At 42.4% G+C, this 17,993-nt stretch overlaps 1 protein-coding gene across 2 annotated transcripts in view; it reads left to right on the forward strand.

Annotated features, from left to right (window-relative positions):
- Window positions 1–2,998: 2,998 nt before the first annotated feature.
- Window positions 2,999–17,993, forward strand: part of mgat3a (beta-1,4-mannosyl-glycoprotein 4-beta-N-acetylglucosaminyltransferase a) — a 32,771-nt gene continuing 17,776 nt past the window's right edge. For both annotated transcript variants that reach the window (XM_077211963.1, XM_077211964.1), the window contains exon 1: window positions 2,999–3,156. In XM_077211963.1, the coding sequence (XP_077068078.1) occupies window positions 3,131–3,156 (26 nt within the window). In that variant the 5' untranslated portion in view covers window positions 2,999–3,130. The remainder of the gene's footprint in view (window positions 3,157–17,993) is intronic.

The raw sequence follows: 17,993 nt of genomic DNA on the forward strand, positions 1-17,993 counted from the left end.
TTTGGGCACGATCTAAGCTCTAATAGGGATAAACTTTTTTTCAAATTATTTATTTGCACACTTGTGGGACCTTGCACTAATGCTTAACCTGGAGAAACAGATTTCCACTAAAATATTAAGCAGCACAATTATATTTAACATTTTGGGTGGTAATTTAAATGTGTTGCGGAAGTGATATACCAGATGAAGGTATTTTAAAAGCCACCTGGCAAATTCAGTTAATGTGCAAAGCCATATGGTTGCTTTCAGTTGCATTATGCATAAGTTGCATACTGTTAGATTATTTGAATGCCTTCTAAATGGGGTTTCTTGAATATTTGAAATATTTTTAATTACATGCCATGGTATACATTTATGAAAGTCTTGACTCGTTACTGAGAATGGCTCTCAATGACTTCACGTCTTACATTGACTTAAAGGTACAATATGTAAGAATTTTGCAGTAAAATATCCAAAAACCACTAGGCCAATGTTTATATATTATGTTTAGTTGATTACTTACAATATCCCAAATATTTCCAACTATTTGTAAATCGTGAGAAAATTGCGATTTAACCAAGGAAACGGGGCGTGTGAGCAGGGGTGAGGAGTCGCCAGTCAATGACGTCATATCCGTGTTACCCTCGGTTTCCGCCAGGTTTGCGCTCATACTGCCATATAACCATGGTGACAGATGTGGACAACTGGGTTATGCCTAGCAGGATTCTCACGCTGTTGTTGTTCTGTTCAAACATATGCAAGCAGACTTTGAGACAAAAAAAGGACTAAAACGAAGATCAGCATCTTTCGAGATGCCGAGAGCTCCACGTCCACGACTAACTTCGACTTGACAGAGACGCGAGTGTTGCATGTACTTTATTAGAAAGGTGAGCAAATGTACATAAAACTAATCAATGTTATTTAGTTCAACATGATTAAATGTTAGAATATGATCTGTATGTTATTCTAATGTTGATCTAGCTTAGTTAGTCTCATACAGACAACACACAACCTAACTAACAACATTCAACCCACTCAAATGCAGTTTAGTGTGATAGTGTAACTGTTAGAGCAAGTGAAACAGCGCTGCGTTACCTAAAGTTTGATTCGTCTAATAAACTGACCTGTGTGAGTATTAATTCAGCACTTGCGTGTAGTTCGGTAGAATGAAATGTCCTTATTCTTTTATATCCGCGGGACTCGCGTTGTGTGTGGAGCTGGTATACGTCTAGCAATCGCACCCTGCTTCATACCACAGTCATGTTAAAAACATCAATGTATTCACTCATCTATACATTTTTTTTAGATCCATCAGCTTGACGACAAGATCCATAATTCAGCTTAATGTGGAATATATGTCATCAATATACGCCTTTGTTATTGTAAGAGGTTAGCGATCCCTGGTGGCGAAAAAATCCTGCATATTGTACCTTTAAGGCTGATTCTTACAGACTCATGGTCATGACTCGCAGAACCAGAATAATATTTTTTTTTTAAATTAATAACATTTTTATTTTTAGTGCAAAAGTCACTCTGGCTAAATGGCAACAAATTATACCAATTCAATATGTGATTATATGAAAATTCATATTAATTTGATGGCTGTGTGTGTTGCCTGGTAAACTACATTATGGGGCAAAATTGTCCCCACAAAGATGGTAATATCTGAAATCCTTGTCCTTGTGGGTACATTTTTTGGTCCCCATGACAAAAGACTTATATATCATACAAAGTAATGTTTTTTGAAAATGTAAAAGTGTTTAAGTTTTCTGTGATGGGTAGGGATGTTGTAAAAAGGATATATTATACAGTTTGTATGGTATAATAATGATTATGTCTATGGAAAGTCCTCATAAAACATAGAAACACAACATGTGTGTTTATGCTATGATGTTGCATTATATCTAATTGTCATCTGTATCTGTCTCTGTATCTATCGATCATCTATCATCTGCCTAACTAAATTTGTGCCCTGATGAGCTAGGTGTATAGGTGTGTATTTTTATATATACGAAAATTATTGTTTTGCCTTTTTGTTCAGTAACAGCTTCAATACTGTGAATTTTTATAATAGGCCTATATCATATTTTTGCAATATACTTCTACAGTAGCCTATGGTTTTGGAGAGGTTAGAAACTTTTTAGAAGTGGAAAGTGGTGAGAAACGAACTTTAAAAATAAAATTAAGGTTCTTTATTGTCATCTTTTGTTCCATGAAGAAACGTAGGCTCTTTTAGGAACTTTTCACTGAACTGTAGTAAGGGGAGGCTGCAGACCTGGAGCCGGATATACGCCCCTGACAGTTTTACGCCCCTGACAGTTTTACGCCCCTGTTGTTCCTGATGCGTCCAGTAGGGGGAGAATGTACAGCGACACGAATTGAGTTATGTAAATAATCTTTTTTTTTTATTAATAAAATTATTTATTTTGTATTGCAAATGAAAGGATACAAGACATTAACAGTGAGAAAGAGAGAAAAAAATAACAAGGGGGACATCAAAAGAGAATGATAGGCTACACAAATCAATACAATTTTACATTTTGTCAATATAAAAAATTAAAGGTTCTTTACAACAGAGTACATAAATAAATAATATATACAAATTGTCAATATTTGTGTGTTGAACAGACTCAATGATATTATTTATTTTAGAAACCTTTGAGTTTAAAGGTTTTGACACTTTCTTAAAAGAAGAAAAAAGGGACTTTATATCAGAGGAGAATATTCTTAAATCAGGATCATTGAATGGTTCTGTCTTTATGAAGATGCATCTTGCCCAGAAGACAAAGTAATAATACCATATTTATATTTTTATATATAGACTGGGAGCTTTTGAAACGTCGACGCCACCAGAATTCGGCAGAGCACCAGAATCCGCCCCAGACCAATAATTAGGCTAATTTTCATGCCAATAACTTGTCATAAAGAGAGATAACGAATTATTATAAGACATATAAGGATAATGTGGGTGGGTACACGCGAAATAGTCGGTCCAGAGTCCTTGCGCTTCAGTAGGGCGCGCGCGGCGCGCGAGCTAGAGCGTGTCAGTTCAGTTTCCTGGCGAGTGTAGTCAACAGTTAAGAGCGCAAACACAGAGAAACGCTACATGCTTTGAGAAACAAACGAATTGACTGACACATGCAGGAGCAGCATGGGGAGATCACACCTGTCTGCCAGGTAAGATACTTCACTGCTCAAGTTTTTACTGGTTTGATAATGTTTATATTGTAACTGTTATCGTTGTTTACTTCAGTAGCCTAATGCCAAGTCTTAAGTGCACTTTGTGAGCTGTCTGCTAGTCAAATGGGCTTTTAAATGTTTAGCATGTTTCACCTTGTAAATTCACCCTACCTCGATATGAATCATAGATGGATTAGATTTTTTTCAATGATGGATGCCAATGACGTTTCAGGATGTTGATGGCAGATTAGCCTATGTGAAAAATACACAATGTAATGATGGCACATGCAGGATCACAAAAATAATGAATAAAATAATTTTTGTTATAATATTCCACACAATTTAAGGAATTAATGCTAATAGCCTATTCTAAAACAAAAAATTGTAGACAGATTTGGCTGATGTACAATTAAGGTTTCAAGATTTCACACTATATTTGTAAACCCTTGTATTATGTTCCAAGTTATACATTTACAACAACCTTGATTGGACATGCACAACATTTTTAAATTCGGCATGAAACAGGAGTTGCGAGAGCCTTTATTTCCTCTTTTTGTGACAGCTTCAAAAAAAAAAAAAAAAAAAAAAGTAAGATGGAACTTGATTTTGTCCATGGGGAATTGATTGGATGGTTAGTCATTGTTATTTGCTATTGGTGTGATGTCATGTGAGTGACAGGTTGTTCCAGCCTCACGCAAGAAAACACGTCGTCAAAGAGAAGATGCTGCAAGAGGGAGGGTTATTTTAATTATTTTGATTAAAGAATAAAGGGCAAAAATATTATATGCACAGATAAGTCATATATAATAAATACTGCAATATTTCTTTAAAAAAATAAGAATAGTCCATTTTGATTTCATGGTGGCTTTAATAACTATATAGGCAAACTTACTATATAAACTATATAGGACTGTGTGTGTGTGTATTCAAAGTATATAATGCCTTTACAAGTTACAAATAAACATTCTTTTTTTAAACTTTCAGACAAGTTCTTGTCAGGACAGTTTTTATTTTCATTTTTATTTGTATTCTATAATATTATCCAGTTTATCTTCCTTCTCAATTGTTCTATATAATTTGTCCCTCGGTGAAAAAAAAATGTTACAGCATTTTGTCTCAGAGTTCAGCTTAAAAGCAGAGTTATCTAAAAAGAAATAGGGGGATGCATCTGGAAGTTACAAACTTTTAACAGGCCCTCAATGCCAGAATGGCTCCAAACAAACCACAGAGCAGCGGGAAAAAAAACTCCAGCTGAAATGCTGAGGAATGGAGATAGTCTAAGACAAGTGTTCCCTATCAGTCGGTCACTCTTACGTACGACGAATAGGAATCTCGCTAGAGAGGTCAGTCTACTTCGAGTGAAACTAAACGAGCCAATGCACATTGGCGTGCAATCATTTGCATCAGCTGTTCAGTCTCACAGCGCGGGTATATAATGAGCAGAAGGTGCGATTGCACTTCAGCTTTATGCTTCGGAGCCAAGCACTTCGATACTCTCTACAAACGTGAAATCTGTGAACACTTCGAGCCTCTTCAGGACTTCTCCACTCTGGTGGGGGTATTACAGCACACCAGCGCGAGCGATCATCTCTTTCTTCTGTTTTCTGTTTTTTTGTTTTGTCTCAGAGCAAACAAAAAAGCTGTTTTCACAGCCGGTAGGTGTGCAGGTGTGAGCGCTCAAAAGCTGTTTTGACAGCTGGTACCAGCGAGAAAGAGACCATCGCGGAGCTGCGGTCGAGACTCTCGTCCCTTCAAAGGGGCACTTCGGAGTCCCCATGCCTGTGCCTCGATCCACCCTCCCCAGAGGGATGCTTCGGGGAGGGACACGGGAGACCTGAGGATCACGGTGACGGGCAACCTTCGGGAAACCAACCCCCTAGGAACCCTCATCCCTCTCACGCTCCGCAGCCAGTTGAGTTACCAACAGAACGTGCTGGACCATCCTCGAGGTGTGTACCAGTTGCTTCCCTTGGAGCTCCCCGCGACGATCTGATGTAGATCGCTACATCGGAGGGTGGGTCAGACCTCTCCGCGGACGACGATTCGGCGCCGTTGCCTCCTTCGGGTGTGCCAGCGGTACCTGAGTCGGAGCCAGATATGATGGCCATGCTTTCCCGGGCCGCCAACAGGATCGGGCTCGTGTGGAACCCTCTACCATGTCCCGAGCCCTCGAGGCTGGATGATTGGTATCTCGGGGTGGCGTGCACTGGTTCTCAGCAACCCACCCCAGGGGCTTTCTTCCCGGAAGGGCACAAGGAACTCACGGGGACGTGGACGGCACCTTTTACGGCCAGAAATCCTCTCTGTGGCTCCTCCTCCCTCACCACCCTTGATGCGGGGCAGCTAAGGGACACACGCGTAACCCGCCAGTGGAGTGGGCCGTTGCTATGCAGCTGTGCCTAATTCCACTTGGTGCGGAGAACCATATCTTCATTCCCGGGCCTGTAGGTACTCGTCGGACCTATCCGGCAAGGCTTACAAGGCCTGTGGGGAAGCTGCCTCTGCCATGCACGCCATGGCGTTGCTGCAGCTTTACCAGGCTAAGGCATTGAAGGATCTGCATGAGGGTGGTCACAATCCACAGGTCCTCCAGGAACTTCGTACCGCAATGGATCTCGCGCTTCGTGCGACGGAGGTCACCGCACAGTCAGTGAGTCATGCGATGTCCACCTTGGTGGTCAGGGAACGCCATCACTGTCTGTTTCTCGCCAACATGAGGGAGACCAACAAGCTCCGGTTCCTTAACTCCCCTGGGTCCTAGACCGGCCTCTTCGGCGACGCGGGATGTACAAAAGCAGACAGAGACCATCAAGCATATCCTGCCGTGGCGGGCAACTGCTGCCTCCACCCCACCGCCCGCGGCTCTGCTCGTCGCTGGGGGCGTCCTCCTGCGTCTGCCCCTGCTCCCGCGCCACAACAGCAGCCTCCACCTAAACGGCGCCGTGGAGCCAGTTGCAGGCAGACGACCCGCCCGTCCATGCCCCTACCAAGAAGGGTGGCAAAGCCAGGGGTAAGCGGCCCTAGGACGAGTAACCCAGAGATGGATGGGACTGCTCTCCAGGAGATGGTGACTGCACCACTCCCTCTCCCAGAACAGGGATATCCCCCAGATATCCCTTTTATGTGTTCCGGCGCTGGCCTTAAAACCAGTGGTACCGAAATTTTCAATAAAAGAGCAGTTTCTTCATCTTTGGGTCCGAAGAGATTGGCCTCTCTAGCGAGATTCTTATTTGTCGGTCACAACGTACGCCTCCGTTCCCTTTCTCAGGGAACGAGGGTTACCATTATGTAACCGAGACTTTTCTTAAGCATAACTGCATAAGAAGTGCACGTACAGTATGTTCCATGTCAACTCAAGGTGGTTGTTACGTAGTGGCTGCAATAAGCGCATGAAGAAGGAGAATCCAATAAATACACTTTATTAATAACCAAAACAAACACGCAGGAGCAACCACAGTAAAACACAACCACATTAACATAACCAATACCGAACAAGGAACTGAATGAACTAAAAGGCTTATAAGGGAGCAATCAAGGGGGAAAATAACACAGTACTCATAAAAGAGTAGGCAAAAAGTCCCCAGATGGACAACTTCTTCCGGCAAGATTCTGAAGTGTGTATACGATGGCCACTTTACAATCCCATGAGGCCGTGGAGAGGATCTGTGAATGGCAGTGAAGTGACGTAACTGACGCTATTAGGTCACGTGATAATCACAATATGGCAAATGTAACACGTCCAGATGCCATTAATACTACACATACTCATACTCAACATACTTTTTTAGAAATCATGAAGTAATTACTTAGCAACTGTATGTGTATGTGTACTGCAAGAGTATGTGATTTCGGATGCAGCCAATAACACAAACATACACCTGATAGTGGTATTGTTCAGTTTACTTTGGCTTTCATCCATGGTTCTTTGCAACACAGTTGCATAAAGCTCTACAGATGTCTTAAATATGGTTTCAAGTATCTCGCTCAAGGCCAAAACAGTGATGAGGGTCCTCCTACGAATGTGTGATTATTCAGCAGAACACAAAACTTTTGAATTTGAAAGCCCTGAAGCCCTGATATAAGACCGATTTGTGCAATTAGCCTCAGAGTTTGCACTACTGCACTTGTGGGTGGTGTGTTGTAAGGTCTTAGGGTTTGTGAAAGTGAAACTCTACTATGTGCAAATTTAGTTGCAGCACACTCAGATGTAGACACAAAATGTGTCAGAAAGCGGTTCATAATGCAAGTATACTTTGCATTTTCAGTGTGTTTTCTTTTTCAGGTTAACTGTTCTAATGGTGGAGCAACGGTTTGAAGAGTTTCTACTTTTGATCGGAAGTTCTTTCCATATAAGCAAATTGCACCGATATGACAAACAAAAGGGGAATAGCCTATACAATTGTGAATCCCGATGTCTAGTTTACTTGCCCCAAACAAAACTTTATTTCAAATATTGGTAACACTTTAAAATAAGGTTTCATTTGTTAACATTAGTTAATGTATTAACTAACATGAACTAACTATGAGCAATATATTTGTTACTGTATTTGTAAATTTTTGGTAACACTAGTTAATAAAAATACAGCTGTTCATTGTTTGTTCATGTTAGTTCACAGTCATTATCTAATGCAAAGCAATTTTAACCGAGGGGGAACCCCATAGAGTACCAGCTCTTTTTTTCATCCTTCCTTATCTGTATATAGAAAGGCCTGCAAGCATTTCCATTTAGCATATTCTGAGAACAGAATAATAAGCAATCAGTTGATTTTAAGTTTAGAATGTCATTCTGTATTTTAACCCTTTTTTGCTTATAATATACAGCATAGCCTATACATTTAGATGCAGCCCTGTAATGTTCAAACATGGTGTCTTTTAAACTATTAAGAAAACCTTTGTTCTTCATAAGTTCTTCATATTCAAGTATAGCAGGTTAAGTATGTACAAGAAGATAGCAGGTGTTCAAATCACAAACTTTATCTTAAAACTTGAATAGTATCGCTTATACAATTGGTTATATCCTCTACTTAAATGAAAGTATTTGAACTTAAATGCAAAACAATGAAAGCGAAACAATGCGGTTTCTAGAGCAATCCATTTATATTGTGATCATGAAACACCTGCTTGGAGCAAATAGCTCCTTTGTTTGTGTAGCTTTTAGTTGGAATGTCAGTGAAGTCGATATAATATGAACTCGTAGCAGGTGGCTCAGGTTGTAAGTTTGTGGTCTTTCTCGCTTCTATTATCTTTATCATTGGCCATGCATGTATGAATACAGGAAAGGGTGTATTTATGGATTTCCTTTCATTTCTTTCACACAATTTCTGAAACTTGCACACATAATGCAAAACGTCATTCACTTTTTTCAAAACTATTTTAACTCTTAAAAAACATTGTTTTTTGTGTAGTACCTCCACACAACCCATCAAATGATTGGCCACATACACGCAAAACTGCACATGGATGTGAAAAATGTAAAACACTACTCTCTTGTGTCTTTTGCATGTTCAGTGTGTGTGTGAGAGTGAGTGTACAGGAGTTTGTCACACGTACATGCATGTGCACAAAAACCCTGGATAAACAGTATATATGCACAATTGATAAACTTTATAGTTATTGAATTGAACTGAATCAACACTGAACTGTATATTCAGTATATATTTACAAAATAAACAGAAATGCAAGGGTCAAAAATCTATTTGTTTCTAGATCAAAACATTGAGTTCTGATTTCTAAGCGATCAATTAGGTATTTTCTACACTATAAACAGAACTGCAAGAGGGTACAAATAATTTCTATTTTTTCTGAAAACATTGAGTTTTGATTTCTAAGTGAACAATGTTTTCATACAAATCGTGTAGGTAATCAGGAAATGAGTGTGACATTTAAATAGCAGTGTTTTCTAGATGTGTTAGTTTTGAGTGATGTGTCTAATGTAGAGAACTATGTTTAGCATTTTGCAGAATGTTTGTTTTACAAATGCAAACTGAGTGTAAACCCTTAATGCTACAATATTTTGTGTGGTTCCAGACCATTGCTATGTGTTTACTAAGATATTCTTTGATAGGTTGTTTGGAAGTATATGTAAGGGATAAGACCAAGTCTGCAAAACTGCAAACACATATGCTTTACAGGCTGCAAGTATTTCATTTCCAAACATAGATTTGTTTGGATCTAATTGGTGATGCTGCCCCTAAAAAACAACATTAGTGTTTTCAATTAAGAATTTTTGTGTGTGAGAGAGAGAGTGAGAGAGTAATCCTCTTTTTCTCAGTTGAGCGCTACAGTATGGCAAAGGAAGTTACAGGTGTTCTGCATCTGTGTGTGTTCCCGAACCAAGAGAACAGAGCTTTTGTACAGGCTGAGAAAAAAAGTTGACATTTGAGAATTAGAAGAGGGGGAGCCTTGCAGAAAAAAGGAGTCATTGTGCCCCTGGCATGGGTGCCCTCTAAAGAACACATGCTTATTACAGATTCTGAGACAGGAAGTGAGAACAGAGGATGATGGTCAACATTATGGTTTATTCTGCACTAAAGATAAGAAGGATATTGCTGGATGCCCTTTTTCATGTCACTCAAAAATGAAAAATCAGTCATTCTGTCACTCGCCTTCATATAGTTGCAAAATGATGCGGGTTTTTTTAGGTAAAACACAGAGGGAAAATTTTATTTGCATCACCATTCAGATTAAAAAATGGCAAGAAAAAGTGCCATGGCAGGATTTTCATCTTTGACTGATGTGTTCAAACTCACTTTACATTTCATCACATACATTTTATTTTTTTAACATTTTATTATAGAATCAATTGCATTTTTGTTTATTTACTTGAAGGGTGTGGTCAAACTACAATTATAACTATAACTATTTTATTAACTTAAACTTAACACATTTTGACAGGATGTAAGGTGGCTCTTAGCCAGGGTTGGTTTACCTGGCGCCATGACCAAGTAGGGGTGGGAGATGTGAATTTATATCTCAATTTTTTTTTCAATATCTCAATATCGATATTCAGACGATATTTTTGCAATCCTTCAAAGAAATGTGTGCAAACTGGCAAAGAAGGTCCAGTTGGTCTTTTGACTTGCTGCATTTGACCTATTATTGTATAGAATTACTAGTACATAAAGATATGAGACATTATTGATTTAAAGACTCCTAAACTTTTTAAAATAATAATATATTATTCAATAAAGTCTTTATTGTTCTTTTATATTTTTAATAGGGGTGTAACGGTTCACAAAATTCACGGTTCGGTTCAATAAGATACAGTGGTGACTGGTGTCACGTTCGGTACGTTTTTGATACAGCGAAAATAAAGAAATGCCATAGAAATTTCCTATTTATTGAAAGAAAAATTATTTTTAAATAAGTGTGAGTTTTCCTACATCTTGAAACTTTTAGTTTTATAAATGGGGGTAATCTTTGAAGGATGAACAAATAATGTTTTGGTCATCACATTAAAAATAAAATTTAATTAACATTCGAGTTTTGAAGTGATGGAAAAAGATGTGTGACGTACTTGAAAGCATAATATTTCTGCCAAACATGGTTACAAGTTAGTGTTACTACCATAGACTGTAAAAAAATATTAAATCCAGGTGAATGATCTGTGGACTTAAAACCTATAACTAGTTCATTCATGGAACAATGTGTCTCCTGGTTTCCACGTCAGCGCTGTTTGATCATTTAATAACGGAGAAATTGTAACGCTTCTCACTAGATCTCGTAGCGATGTTATTACTTAAGTGGCGAATTCAAATGCTTTGTTTACTGGATTTCTTATGTAGTAACGGTGTCGCTTAATTAAGATCGGATCACGCTGCACTGACATTCGTCCGAACTGATAAACGGTCCGTGAAGCACAAAACAATGAGTTTCGTTCCGCTTTCATTACATTTGCCATTTGATGTTGCGCAACGTTGTGCTGTTTCGCTCCAGTGCGGATTTTGGTCGGCAGGGAAAATTATCCAACCACCGGAATGCAACGCAATCTTCTAATGATGCAATCGCGAAGCTCGCCACTTGAGGACGCCACAGACCTTTAAGAAAAACTTTTTAACTTCAGACTTCATTTTTCCGCAAACAGCGCATATTTTGCATTTTTACATTCACATTTACATTTATTCATTTAGCAGACGCTTTTATCCAAAGTGACTTACAAATGAGAAACAATAGAAGCAGTTAAACTAACAGTAGGACAACAATACGCAAGTGCTATAACCGTATGGTCGGGTTGCGGAGAGATTGTGGTTAGGTCACATGTGAACTATGAGGAAGGAGCAAACTCAGCAGCAGGAGGGATGTAAAGGCCAGTAAGCTGGGCTGAGTTGGGTGGGGGACGGAGGGGGGTGACTCTGGGACGCCAAAGTCACTGTCGTCGAGCCCTCTTGAGGTGTCGTGGGCTAGTCGACGAAACGCTGAGGACGGAAGGTGCCCACTTGAAGACCCTAGAGATGTTCCCTACTCCGCTCAATCCAGAGGGTTGTCATGCTGATCCACCGGGGAGACCACACTGTGGTTGCAGCCGTTGTGTGTGCTGACACACAAAAAAAACCTGCAGCTATTTACACCAGACAGAAGGAGATTCACATCACCATATGGAAAGAAGCGTAAATTGATGGAGAAGCATAGGTTACTGTAAAGTCAAGTCAAGTCATCCTCATTTATATAGCGCTATTAACAATGTAGATTGTTTCAAAGCAGCTTTACAGAGATAAACATATAATTTAAGGTAACAGAGATTGGTAGTGGTTCTTGAAATTTTTTTTTTCCAGCTAAAGTTAGTTTTGATTGATTCACTTCCGTCTAAATGATAGTTTGTTATTAAATTAGGGGCCGCTAAGACGACACCGTTCTCTCTAAACAAACTTTAAACGTGAACCTGTGATAGAAGCTGATGGCGTTCACATGCGCATTAAGAATTTATTCTATAGTTATGTGCGTTTGAATATATGTGCCCAGGTTTGTAATTTCTTACAAACCATGCCTAAACAAACTACTTGTCTTGTCTATAAATTTTGATGCAGAATTTTATTTTATCTTATCACTTCGGGTAGGTACGCGAGCCAAAAAAATCCACAAAGCTTTATCTGTAGAGTGGTATAGGGATCCTCCATAGGGAGAGGCTAGTTGGTTAAAGTTAAAGCTACGTATTAGTTGTTGCTTTTCTTGGCGAAAGCCGAGTACAAATCATTATGAAGTTTTAACATCTACTCTCGTGTAATGGAAATCATAACCATAAGTTTCTTAAACAAATGATGGTAATATGTAAAACGACAATGATTTCTTTACAAGAGCATGGAATTGTAAGCACTAGTCTGATAAGAATAGGCGTTGGTTACCAGATGGACTTTGTCTGCAAAGTTTTACAGTCTGTTCATCTGTAGGTTTAGTTGGGACAACCATAAACTGCAGTTACTGTCATTGTATGAAAAACAGCTGCCTGAAGATCCTTCAAATATAGCCTACCCTTTTGTTTTCAGCGGAACAAGCATGAACAAGCATTTAATCTGACCCATCACTTCATCTGCTGAAAAAAAAAAGTTGTGTAACAAAGAGCTTTGGAATATTTTAAAGCTCAAATAAATGTCCTGAGTCATACCTTAACCAGCACCATTGTGTAGCTTCACCTGTATTTCACAAGTGAAGGCCACAAAAATGCCTTCAGTTTTTCACAATATCAAGGCTAAGCAGTCATACTATACAAAACAAGCTCAGGCAAGCACATGCCCGTACTTGCGGGTCTTCCTGTGAATGTAACTTTGTTATGTTTTAGATCCAGCACATTTATGCTCTCAGGCCATACAAAATGTAAAAAACCAATGCTGTCTCAGGACCAATTCGTACATATAATTTGTACGATTTGTCTAAACCCCAGTGATGGGTAGGTTTAGGGACGGGGTTAAGGGGTCATTCGTACCAATTCATACGAATTGGGCAACTCGTAAAATACGTACGATTGAGCAAAAATCTTACGAATCTTAAAATCTTACGAATTCGTACAAGTGAGGTCAGAGCCGGCCCGAGGCATAAGCGAGCCACCAATCGAGTCTTTTTTGTTACATATTAAATAACTTAAGTGACATAAATGAATATGAATGAATGAATAATTCAAGACAAGAAAATTCTAAATTTCATGATCAATATACCTGCCTACAACTGCTGCTGTGTCTGTCAGCATTTGAAACATGCGCATAAACTAGACACCTCCAGTGCATAGACAATTCTTGTGCAACTGCGCATAGTTACAGTAGTGTTAAGCCATGTCACAAAAAAGGACGTATCCCTCTTGTGCCGAAAAGAGAAAAAATAAAAGGACAGAGGAGGAGAAAAAAGAGCAAGATAAAGGTGTGTTTGCGTGATTATTTAAAGTATGTTTTGTGCAGCACAAATTGTGCTCACTTGAGGCAGCAGCTTGTCATGATCTTATATAAGCCATCACCAGAGCTAAATCCCCGACATCAACAGTCAAGTGTCTCCCATTAATATACATTTATCTAGGTGTATTTCACTTATCATTAGATATCGGTTATAAGTTGGAGAAAACAGCCGAAGGGGAACTTAACCTTCTAGGTGTAAGGGAGCTACGCCAGCTAACATTGCTGTACGTGTTAAAGTGAGTGTTCCAGCATAGGTAACGTTCCAGCTTCATAGGCAAAAATGGTGCATGTGCGCTTTGCTCTTAGATTTGTGTTGAGACATGGTATTGGTCTTTATGAGAAAATATACCATGTTGGTTGGGGAGACTTCTGTGATAAAAATAGAACATTTTATTAATATGGTGGCAAGTGATGAAGCGGTGCTACCCTCATATTTACGCTGCAGTAGATCACCATGTTAAGTGTTCACCATACTGCAATTATGCCTCATTTGCAAATAGAATATGATTTGTTAAAGTGTGGAATTGCTTGTTGATGAGTCTAATTATGATAATTGAAGACTAACTGGACTTGCTGTTATTAGTATTAATAATAAAGGTGGCCAAGCAATACCGTACAATGATGTCATCAGTGACTTTGCCTCCAGAAAAGCTAGGAAGGAAAGATTTTGAGGACAAAATATATAAATAAAAACTAAAGGATATTAGTTTTATTTTGTTGTTGAAGATTGCACATTTGATGCACATTTAATGCACATTTGCATATAATTTATTTAATATGTTTTGTGACAGTTTTTTTCCCAGAAGTTTCAAATAGTAAAAGAGCAAAGTAAGTTAAAACGTTTTTATTCAAGTATCTATTTTTATTAAGTATTTATTTTGTATTAATACATAACCTCACTATTTTGATTTATAATGTAACATTATAGCATGACATTTGTGTCAATAATCGTCAGGCAAAAGTGGTGGGAGGGGGCCCCTCAAATCAAATTCTGCATAGGGCCCCAAAAAGGCTCGGGCCGGCTCTGAGTGAGGTTGTACGAATTCGTATGAATTAGCCACCTCGTAAAATACGTACAAATTGCAGTGAGGTCAGGTTGAAAAAACACAAAACCATCCAGTAAAATTACTGTCTTTTGGTTTCATGACAGAAAACAAGATCAGACTGGTTTTAATACTTTATTGGGTAGGACTCGCTGGACGGTTCTGGACGGTCTCCCGATTGTTTCCTTTTCATACACACCTTTTGCAGTGAATTGCACTTTAAAAGCCGTTTAAAAACTAATTAAGCAACTATGGAAGAGTTTACAAACTAACCGGTGCACAACAAGTAACGTTAATCCTAAAGTGCAACGTCGCAGTCGAAAAAGGCTAGCGTAGCTAGCAAACTAGCGAGCATCGTAGCTGCGTAGTCTCAAGATGAAAATCAAGATTCAGAGGGAAACATGGACGACTCTCTGTCCATGACACAACTTATTGCTGAACTAGTGAAACAACAGGAAGTTCTCAAGGAGGACATGGCTGCCCTGATACTAAACTCTGTAAAACCACTTCAAACCTCGGTGGATGCGCTACGAGAGACTGTAAACTCCTTTCAGAGTCGACTGACATCAACAGAAACCATCGCAGGTGAAATCTTTGAACGTCTCTTTCAGCTCAAGTCTAGCTTACAATCTTTTTGAAAAATGCAACTTAAATGGGCATGGATGGCTGTGAGAAGGGAGGGAGTGGGCGTGGTGTGGCACGGCAGGGGAGAGGGGGGAACTGTAATCAGCCAGTGGCCCATGCATATCGTGTCACGGAACGTGCAAGATAAAAAAGGTGTGAGGACTCAAATGCAGAGAATGGTAATTTATTACAAAAATAAACAAACACAAAGCAAAAACCCACGAGGGGGAAAAACACAATAAATAAGAATGAAACAACTGAACCTTAACATGAAGTGGGGAACGGGTAATCACGGGGAACAGGAGACATTAGACAACGATCCGACAAAGACTGCAAACAAGAGGAGACTTAAGAAGGGAACAAATCAAGAGGGGACAGGTGGAAGAACTCAAACAATAATCAGGTAACGAGGGGGAGGGATCAGACAACGACCAGAGCACATGGCCCAAAATAACAAAACACCCATGTGCAACACAAGACAGGACATGCATGTGACACTACCCCCTCCCTACGGAGCGGCTACCAGACGCTCCATAAGACCAGGGTCGGACAGGAAGGAAACACCAGGGCGGGACGGAAGGAAACACCAGGGCGGGACGGGAGGGACAGACCAGGGCGGGACGGGAGGGACAGACCAGGGCGGGACGGGAGGGACAGACCAGGGCGGGACGGGAGGGACAGACCAGGGCGGGACGGGAGGGACAGACCAGGGCGGGACGGGAGGGACAGACCAGGGCGGGACGGGAGGGACAGACCAGGGCGGGACGGGAGGGACAGACCAGGGCGGGACGGGAGGGACAGACCAGGGCGGGACGGGAGGGACAGAACGCTTACTCCTGGGAGGCCAGGGCGAAGCAGACAGTCCATCGGGCGGCCAGGGCGAAGCAGACAGTCCATCGGGCGGCCAGGGCGAAGCAGACAGTCCATCGGGCGGACAGGGCGAAGCAGACAGTCCATCGGGCGGACAGGGCGAAGCAGACAGTCCATCGGGCGGCCAGGGCGAAGCAGACAGTACATCGGGCGGCCAGGGCGAAGCAGACAGTACATCGGGCGGCCAGGGCGAAGCAGACGACCCCTCGGGCGGCCAGGGCGGTGAAGACCCCTCGGGCGGCCAGGGCGGAGAAGACCCCTCGGGCGGCCAGGGCGGTGAAGACCCCTCGGGCGGCCACGACGGGGCTCAGGTACAGCAGACACCGGCTCAGGTACAGCAGACACCGGCTCAGGTACAGCAGACACCGGCTCAGGTACAGCAGACACCGGCTCAGGTACAGCAGACACCGGCTCAGGTACAGCAGACACCGGCTCAGGTACAGCAGACACCGGCTCAGGTACAGCAGACACCGGCTCAGGTACAGCAGACACCGGCTCAGGTACAGCAGACACCGGCTCAGGTACAGCAGACACCGGCTCAGGTACAGCAGACACCGGCTCAGGTACAGCAGACACCGGCTCACGAACAGCAGACACCGGCTCACGAACAGCAGACACCGGCTCACGAACAGCAGACACCGGCTCACGAACAGCAGACACCGGCTCAGGAACAGCAGACACCGGCTCAGGAACAGCAGACACCGGCTCAGGAACAGCAGACACCGGCTCAGGAACAGCAGACACCGGCTCAGGAACAGCAGACACCGGCTCAGGAACAGCAGACACCGGCTCAGGAACAGCAGACACCGGCTCAGGAACAGCAGACACCGGCTCAGGTACAGCAGACACCGGCTCAGGTACAGCAGACACCGGCTCAGGTACAGCAGACACCGGCTCAGGTACAGCAGACACCGGCTCAGGTACAGCAGACACCGGCTCAGGTACAGCAGACACCGGCTCAGGTACAGCAGACACCGGCTCACGAACAGCAGACACCGGCTCACGAACAGCAGACACCGGCTCACGAACAGCAGACACCGGCTCACGAACAGCAGACACCGGCTCACGAACAGCAGACACCGGCTCAGGAACAGCAGACACCGGCTCAGGAACAGCAGACACCGGCTCAGGAACAGCAGACACCGGCTCAGGAACAGCAGACACCGGCTCAGGAACAGCAGACACCGGCTCAGGAACAGACACAAGAACTGTAACAGTCACAAGAACTGTAACAGTCACAAGAACAAACACAGAAACAAACACTGGCTCTGGCGCTGGAACAGGCGCTGGCTCTGCCTCCGGCTCTGGAACGGGCACTGGCTCTGCCTCCGGCTCTGGAACGGGCACTGGCTCTGCCTCCGGCTCTGGAACGGGCACTGTCCAGGATCCGAGCAAGACGCTCCAGATAGTCCGTGAGTGCCTTGGCGGCCACACAAATGGGCATTTCCGGATCTGTCTCAGACTGGGCAGACGGGACGTGAACAGTCTCTCGCTGGGCAGACGGAACGTGAACAGTCTCTCGCTGGGCAGACGGAACGTGAACAGTCTCTCGCTGGGCAGACGGAACGTGAACAGTCTCTCGCTGGGCAGACGGAACGTGAACAGTCTCTCGCTGGGCAGACGGAACGTGAACAGTCTCTCGCTGGGCAGACGGGACGTGAACAGTCTCTCGCTGGGCAGACGGGACGTGAACAGTCTCTCGCTGGGCAGACGTGACGTGAACAGTCTCTCGCTGGGCAGACGTGAGGCAGACGTGACGTGAACAGTCTCTCGCTGGGCAGACGTGACGTGAACAGTATCTCGCTGGGCAGACGTGACCAGTCTCTCGCTGGGCAGACGTGACGTGAACAGTCTCTCGCTGGGCAGAAGTGACGTGAACAGTCTCTCGCTGGGCAGACGTGACGTGAACAGTCTCTCGCTG

Source organism: Siphateles boraxobius, unplaced genomic scaffold, assembly GCF_051911475.1.
Source record: "Siphateles boraxobius isolate OS27281-9 unplaced genomic scaffold, OSU_SipBor_1 66, whole genome shotgun sequence".
Lineage (NCBI taxonomy): Eukaryota > Metazoa > Chordata > Actinopteri > Cypriniformes > Leuciscidae > Siphateles > Siphateles boraxobius.